General features: G+C 29.1%; 1 protein-coding gene across 8 annotated transcripts; it reads right to left on the minus strand.

Annotated features, from left to right (window-relative positions):
• Positions 1-986: 986 nt before the first annotated feature.
• On the minus strand, positions 987-3,379 carry LOC115244389. 8 transcript variants are annotated; one of them, XR_003885375.1, is made up of 7 exons: positions 2,901-3,369; positions 2,579-2,837; positions 2,401-2,463; positions 2,112-2,316; positions 1,683-1,796; positions 1,227-1,371; positions 987-1,096 (listed from the first exon to the last, which is right to left on the minus strand). XR_003885375.1 is itself a non-coding variant. In XM_029821979.1 (7 exons), the coding sequence occupies exons 4-7, from the start codon at positions 2,166-2,168 to the stop codon at positions 1,006-1,008; spliced, it is 615 nt and encodes a 204-aa protein (XP_029677839.1). In that variant the 5' UTR covers positions 2,169-2,303; positions 2,401-2,463; positions 2,579-2,837; positions 2,901-3,379; the 3' UTR covers positions 987-1,005. The 8 variants fall into 8 exon arrangements, 2 of the variants coding, with proteins under 2 accessions (XP_029677839.1, XP_029677838.1); XR_003885374.1 differs by having other exon boundaries at positions 1,683-1,799; positions 2,901-3,367; XM_029821979.1 differs by having other exon boundaries at positions 1,683-2,004; positions 2,112-2,303; positions 2,901-3,379.
• Between the last annotated feature and the right edge of the window lie 4,152 nt (positions 3,380-7,531).

Here is a 7,531-nt window from a genome sequence, read left to right on the forward strand (position 1 = left end):
TTTATTGTACAATTTTTTGACTTACAGTATAACGATGATACGCATTCTTCTTTCGCTTACTCGTTGCTTCTGCACGATCAGCGGTTGTGGCTGGATCGCTCGGCAGTGCACGTTGCTGTAGGTCAGCGTCGGTGAGTTTTCCGTTGCACGGGCGGCGTCCTCGGTTTGCTACGATCGGCTAGTTGCTGGGCGTTACGTTGGATTGCTCCTTCCTTTGCGCTTCAGCTTCTTGTCACGGTTCTTCTTCCGGGTCTCTCAGATACTGACGATTTTTTTGGCTCGCACTTGGTGCTGATTTGCTCAATTCGTCAATCGATTTTTGTTACCGATTGTGTCTCGAAATAGTTGGGCGTATCCCACTATTTTCTTATTTATTCCTTTAGCTGGACCAATTCCACCGCTGCCACCAATTTTGTTGTGCCTCTCCGGGTACAACGGGAATTTTGAGGATGATCCAAGGGTTCGGTTCGTCTTTAGTTCTTCGTCTTGGGACTCCGAGTGTCGAAAAACACGAGGCTGAGATTCCGTGCAAAAAGATTTATTTGTACAGCTTACGTATCGTAGAGTTCGGTTTGGTGATGCTTCGGCGATGTAACAATGTCGGCGTTTACAGAATCTCACAGTTTCTTCAAGTATACGCGTCACCACTTAGTTTCGGAATACGGCCCCGAGGTACTCGTTATCTCTCTTTTTATGGTCCGAAAGTAGGTGATTTTTCGGTACTAGGTCGCGATGTCTTAATTGCATTTTGCAACGATATGCATATCTTGCATTTAATCGCGGTTTTGGGAGCGCGCGCAACAGCTTACGAAGTGCTGAATTTGCACTGTGCTCCTTTTTTACTTTTATAGGTCGTAATTACGTTATTGGATTTCGAGTTACGACATATTTTTAAATTTTTTGCAAAAAGTAGTAATGCAAAATATATATTAACCTAGTCATTAATAAATGCTTTTTGAAAAGAATTATTGAATTATTAATTAAATAAATTATAAATAAATAAAATTACAAACCTTTAAATTCTCCATTCATCTCGCGTTGTAAAAATTGCTTATTAAATTTGTGAAATATTCGTAAGAATTGCTGAAGAGGCAGTCTACAAGATAAAAAATCTTATATGCAATGTTAACTAAATATATTGTTGGGCGCTCTTAACTTAAAAATAATATTAATTTTGTATAATATTAATTATATTAAGAAAAATGGAATGTTTATGTAGTATATACCTCCCCTCAATTAGAGCGGTTTGAGCGTTGGCAATTTTTGTGTTTCTTTCCCGATTTACACGTCTATATGTACGTCGAGGATTCAAATCTTTCTTCACACGAAAAAAATCTATTTCTTGATCAATAATTAATTTTTTTAAATTATCTGAAAATAGAATATTAACAAAGTTTTAGTTGTTTTCAGGATTATTCTTCTTAAATTGAATTAGAATAAAAACTATGATTTTTATTAATTATTTTATGTCAATCAAAATATTTTCACATATTTTGTAATACGATTATTCTGCTGTAATAATTCAAAGCAATGTATTTGTACAAAAATAATTAAAATAATATGTAAAATTACAATTTTCTATTATATTTTGTTTCTAAAATTCCATTGGTAAATCTAATATTTTTATATCAGATTAAATTAGTAAAATGAAAGATATAAATTTTATATTAAATTATAATTACCTAAAAATATCCATATATTTGAATGTGGTTTTCGAAGTTTCTGTGCAGCTATATTGTTGAAACTTTCTACAGCATTGTTTGTTCTTACAGGACAACCAAAAGTGCTAACTTTCTCTGCTATTGGTAACCACGTATCAGTCATATATTTTAAGAACTTTATTATATTAGGATATTGAAAAGATATAGAATTAGCAATATCTTGCATAATTATATAGGCGTTTGGAAATAAATTAGCCGGTAATAAAGGTATGTTCATTGCAATGCTTAGTAAGTCTGTTGGAGCTTGCGTTAGACCTAAATTACGCCATTTGCGCAGAATAGCCTATATTACAAATAGATATAATTTTAAAAATCTGTTTTATCTATACATAAGGCATTGCAATTGCAACATAATTTATTTATTATTAAGAATATTAATATAAAATATACCTGGTTGAAATGAAACCAACAGCCATGAATTTTCGATTGAGGAAAATTTTCATTCATTGATGAGATTGCTGCTGCTTTTTTAATCTGACATAATAAAATGTAGATTTTTTTGAAAATCAGGAGCTAATTCTTTAATCTTCTTCCAAATAGCATTATACATTGATTTAGTACGTTTTTCGCATAAAACATATACTGCAGCAATGTTCTAAAAAAATATATATTATTATCGCATAAATCTGTGATAAAAAGTAAATAATTAGAAATATTTCTTTCAATATGCTCAACTTACTGTTTCCATGTATCGAATATGTATAGTATACATTTGTGCAACATGTGGAAATCGTGGAACAGCCTACAAAGTAATAATATATAATTAATAATATATCTATATAATTAAAGATATATATGTATATGTAGATATATTATATACATATAGATGTATAGATGTGTGCAAGAACGATGCTTACAGAAAATGTTCCATCCACATATATCTCTGTAGATGCTGCTAATGCAACTAATAAAATATCAGTACTAAAAATAATAGCTATTTCGTTATTAGTAGATATGGCATATCCTTTATATATTTCTTTTACTGCCTCATAATTTAGCAAACTATCTTTTAATTCCTCCATAGAATTCGGTATAGGAGGAAAACAGCTATTTCTTATTCGATGCAGAATTGTTCTCATAGATGAATATGTGATGCATGAACCCACAAGTGGATTACTGTAAATAAAAATGTATATTACTTATATAGCTCTTAATTACTTACCATAATAAAAATGTTACCTTCGACAAACAAAGTCAAATATTTCTTTCGGTTTCAAATCAGTTTCTTTTGACATATCTTTCATATCTTCTTTTAATTTGATAATATCAATAAGCTGAGGATTATGATAATGATTATGTGAATGTTTGATAATAAAATTATCATTATTCTTGATTAAACAAGCTGTGCATTTGGTCAATTTTCGATTAGCACAACGTAAAACATTATTACGCTTATCTAAATGGTATGTATAACCTTCATATATATATTTAATAGTTCCCTCTTTTTTTCCGTTTACAATTTCCATCTATAAAATAAAATATTAAAATCTACTCAAATATAATATATACAATAACATATTCAAAGTTAGAGTTATTAAGATTTGCTATTTTTTCATTATAGTGTGGAATTGGACAGATAATATGCTGGACAGAATAATTTCTTGCATAAAAATAAATTGAAGAAGTAGAATAAAATTGTCTCAAACATATTGGATACTTGTATATTTATAATCAAATATGCATAAACTTATTTAATTGGTAACTAAATAAATGAATTTAACAATTATTTTACTTAACTCACCAACAATGTCGAAGAAACTAACTAACATCAAAATTATTTTAAGTAAGTTTTTAGTAAGTAAAAGCTGTCAATAATTAAAAAATTTATATGATAAAAATATAAAAATTTATAGATATTCCTAGTAAGCAATTTGATAACAAATTGTTGTCAAATTGGCATCAAATTCGCTCAAAACTTGGTAACAAATTCAGTGCCATCTGTGTCCGCATTAAGCTTGTGTTTTGGTGACAAAGCTTGCTGACATAACCTGAGAGCAAATTGACGGCAAAAACCGAGCAGAGCTTGACATGATTTGACGTCAAATTGGTGGCAAATATCGAGCAAGATCTGCGCAGGACAATCTGACAGCAGATTGTCAGCAAAAACCGAACAAATTCTGCAGCTTTTGGCCATTCATATAAAATAGTATATTTAAATGGATTTAAAGTCTCAACCCTAAGTAATAAAATGATGATAAGTTTTGGTCATAAAATGACCATTAGATAATTAGACATCCTAAGTTAGGTCTCATAAGACCCAAAATATATCACATCTACGGGAGACCATTTTTTGACGTTCTTTTGATGGCAAAAATAAGACAAATTACAGTATTGTTATATAAAATCATATATTAATGTTTTAAAACGTATAAGTAAATTTAAATAATTTAATTTACAAAATTAAAGATCTTTTTGGACAGAAATTGTTCGAATAAGTGAAAATTGAACAATTATCTGTCCGATTTGTCAAAAATCAGTTCAATATTTGAATTTCTTGTATAAGAATTGTGTCAAAAATTGAACTGATAGAAATATATATATTATAATATTATTAGCATTTTGTAAACTTTATATACACTCATGACAAGAATTTGAATACGGGTATAGATAATGAATAACGCGCCGCATAGCGATAAGCGACTGAACTATTTTATAATACTTTTTAATAAGCTGCAGATTCTGTTCGGTTTTTGCTGCCAATTTGCCATCAGATTGCGCACTTCAGACCTTGTTCAGTTTTTGCTGACAATCTGATGTCAGTCATGTCAGCAAGCTTTGCTCGGTTTCTGCCGCCAATTTGCTGTCTAGTTATGTTAGCAAGCTTTGCTTGGTTCTTGCCGGCAATCTGCCAGCTTAATCGGTAATAACAACTCTTGCACCAAATTTGTAGCCTTTTTGCTGACAATAATTTGTAGCAAGCACTTGGCAATATCTGTTAGAACAGACGTGGCTGACTGGGAATTTATTAACGCGGAATAGTGTAAGGAAGAGAAGTGTTTTCTTTTAATCGATGTCATATCGAGTAAAGTTTGGTTACATTAATAAAACTGAGCGAATATTTACAGTGGAGTGAATCTGTGCATTATTAATTATAACATATTTGTGATAAATACATTATTGGAAAATGATTATGAATAAATCGAAGGAATATTTGGAGATTTTGGCTGGCCATGTTTTCGATAACGATAATAAGCTGGTAATTATTCGCGCGAAAGCGCATTCATGTATGTAATGTTTATTTATATTTTATATATAAATGTAATTAATGCATAATTAATATTTTTAGGTTAACTTACAAATGGCTAAAAGCAATGAGTTTATATTAATATAGCAAAATAAATCTTGTGACAATTCTATCAAAAATATCATAAAACCACAGCATTGAATACACATTTTTATTATTTGGCTTTATATAGAATAATAAAATGATAAAATCATATCAAAGCACTTCTATAGTGTATACAAACATTTTGAGGATCTGGAATTACTCGCTACTTTTGGTTCTGAAAATGTGAATGTTTATTTATATTTTATATATAAATGTATTTAATGCGTAATTAATATTTTTAGGTCACTTACAAATGGCTAAACAATGAGTTGCATATTTATGTTAATATAGCAAAACAAATCTTGGGAATTCTATCAAAAATATTACATTATATATAGTTGAATTGAAAACGTCAGAGTTAGAGTCTGAAATAGAAATGTTAAGCATTAGTCAAAGAAGAGAAATAAGGTAATAATTTTGTTTATAAATTATATAATAAAGGTTATTTATTTTCTTAGACTAAATTCTCAGGGACAAGACTTATTATTAATCTATTTAACTTTTTTTGATATAATGGTTGAACTTATTTTTTAAAACAATGAGAAACGTGGAAATTGATAGTTTATTTGGATAGAGCTGCCTTTTGCAATAGAATGTTATCGGAGAACATTAGAATATCTGTCATCGACAAAAAGTAGTTCAAATTTGGATCAAAATGAGGAAGAAGGATTGGTTAGTGATACTAAATTGCAGATTTTATTAGAGGATTGTATAAAAGTTTATAATAATTTGGCAGTTGCGTTGGTTAAAACAGAAACCTATGATGCAGCTTTAGAAAATATGAAACATGTTTCGAGGTGTCAACTACGTGTATCGTAGGCACAATATTGAGACACAAAGGGAACTATGTAAAAAACATGTTTCATATTTTCTAAAGCTGCATCATAGGCTTTTGTTTTAACCAACGCAACTGCCAAATTATTATAAATTTTTATACAATCCTCTAATAAAATCTGCAATTTAGTATCACTAATCAATTCTTCCTCCTCATTTTGATTCAAATTTGAACTACTTTTTATTAATGACAGATATTCTAATGCTCTCCAATAACATCATATTGCAAAAGACAGCTCTATCCAAATAAACCATCAATTGCCACATTTCTTATTGTTTTAAAAAATAAGTTCAACCATTATGCCAAAAAAGTTAAATAGATTAACAATAAGTCTTGTCCCTAGAGAATTTAGTCTAAGAAAATAAATAACCTTTATTATATAATTTATAAACAAATTTATTACCTTATTTCTCTTCTTTGATTGATGCTTAACATTTCTATTTCAGGCTCTAATTCTGACGCTTTCAATTCAACTGTCTATGTAATATTTTTGATAAAATCCCCACAAGATTTGTTTTGTTATTTAACATAACATGCAACTCATTGCTTAGCTATTTGTAAATGACCTAAAGATATTAATTACGCATTAATTACATTTATATACAAAATCTAAATACATATTCACACATTTCCAAAACTAAAAGTTACGAGTAATTCCAGATCCACAAAATGTTTGTAGTTTATAGAAGTGCTTCGATATGATTTTATCATTTCATTATTCTTTATGCCAATTAAAAATGTGTATTTAATGCTGTTGTTTTTGTGATATTTTTGGTAGAATTCTCACAAAATTTATTTTGCTATTAACATAAACTCATTGCTTAGCCATATATGAGTTAACTTAAAAATATTAATTATGCATTAATTACATTTAAATGTAAAATTAAATAAACATTATATACGAATGCGCATTCGCGAGTATAATTACTAGCTTATCGTTTTCGAAAACATGGTCAGCCAAAATCTTCCATAATCATTTTTCAACAATGTATTTATGACAAATATGTTAATTGACAATGCACAGATTCACTCAAATGTAAACATTCGCTCAGTTTCGCTAATATAATCTAACTTTGTTCAATATGACATCGATTAGAAGAAATCACTTCTCTTCCTTGCACTATTCCGCGATATTCTTAATAACTGTTAACCACTTTTATTACTTTTCTTCTTGTGTTGCACTATTCCGCGATATATAAACATATTTAATAAATCAATATTTAATAAATGCAAAAAATATTTGATCTCTTTTGGTTATATCATTTATTAGAATACATTTTAGAAGGAATTATATACTGTTAAAATGTATGCGTTTATTCAATAGAATGGTCATTTTTGTAATTTTCACCCTCATGTAAATTACAGAATCGATACTTAGATATGAAAATAGAGAAAGCGAAGACTCTGATTGTGATTGTGAGTACAAAAAGCAAACACAAACAGATATTATAGATCTCTTGTTTCGCACTGATGAAACACTTGAACGCACTGGATGATGTAAAATAGATTTTGCTTTAACAAAACATTAAATATATATAAATGAAATTTTAAAGTTTTTTCACATGTTCATATCGTAATATTTCATCGGTATGACAGATCCCCTAACCTTTAAAAGTGTCATATTATTCTTGTTAAAATATCACTTAT

Source organism: Formica exsecta, unplaced genomic scaffold (assembly GCF_003651465.1).
Source record: "Formica exsecta isolate Colony F162 unplaced genomic scaffold, ASM365146v1 scaffold819, whole genome shotgun sequence".
In the NCBI taxonomy this organism is placed as follows: Eukaryota; Metazoa; Arthropoda; class Insecta; order Hymenoptera; family Formicidae; genus Formica; species Formica exsecta.

What these genes read in the sequence shown, in the direction of transcription:
- LOC115244389 (XM_029821979.1), bottom strand. Translation starts at nt 2,168, where the DNA reads ATGAATGAAAATTTTCCTCAATCGAAAATTCATGGCTGTTGGTTTCAT. An exon ending in GTTGGTTTCATTTCAACCAG is followed by an intron (nt 2,005 to 2,111) that starts GTATATTTTATA and finishes TTTGTAATATAG; the next exon opens with GCTATTCTGCGCAAATGGCG. An exon ending in AAATATATGGATATTTTTAG is followed by an intron (nt 1,372 to 1,682) that starts GTAATTATAATT and finishes TTCTATTTTCAG; the next exon opens with ATAATTTAAAAAAATTAATT.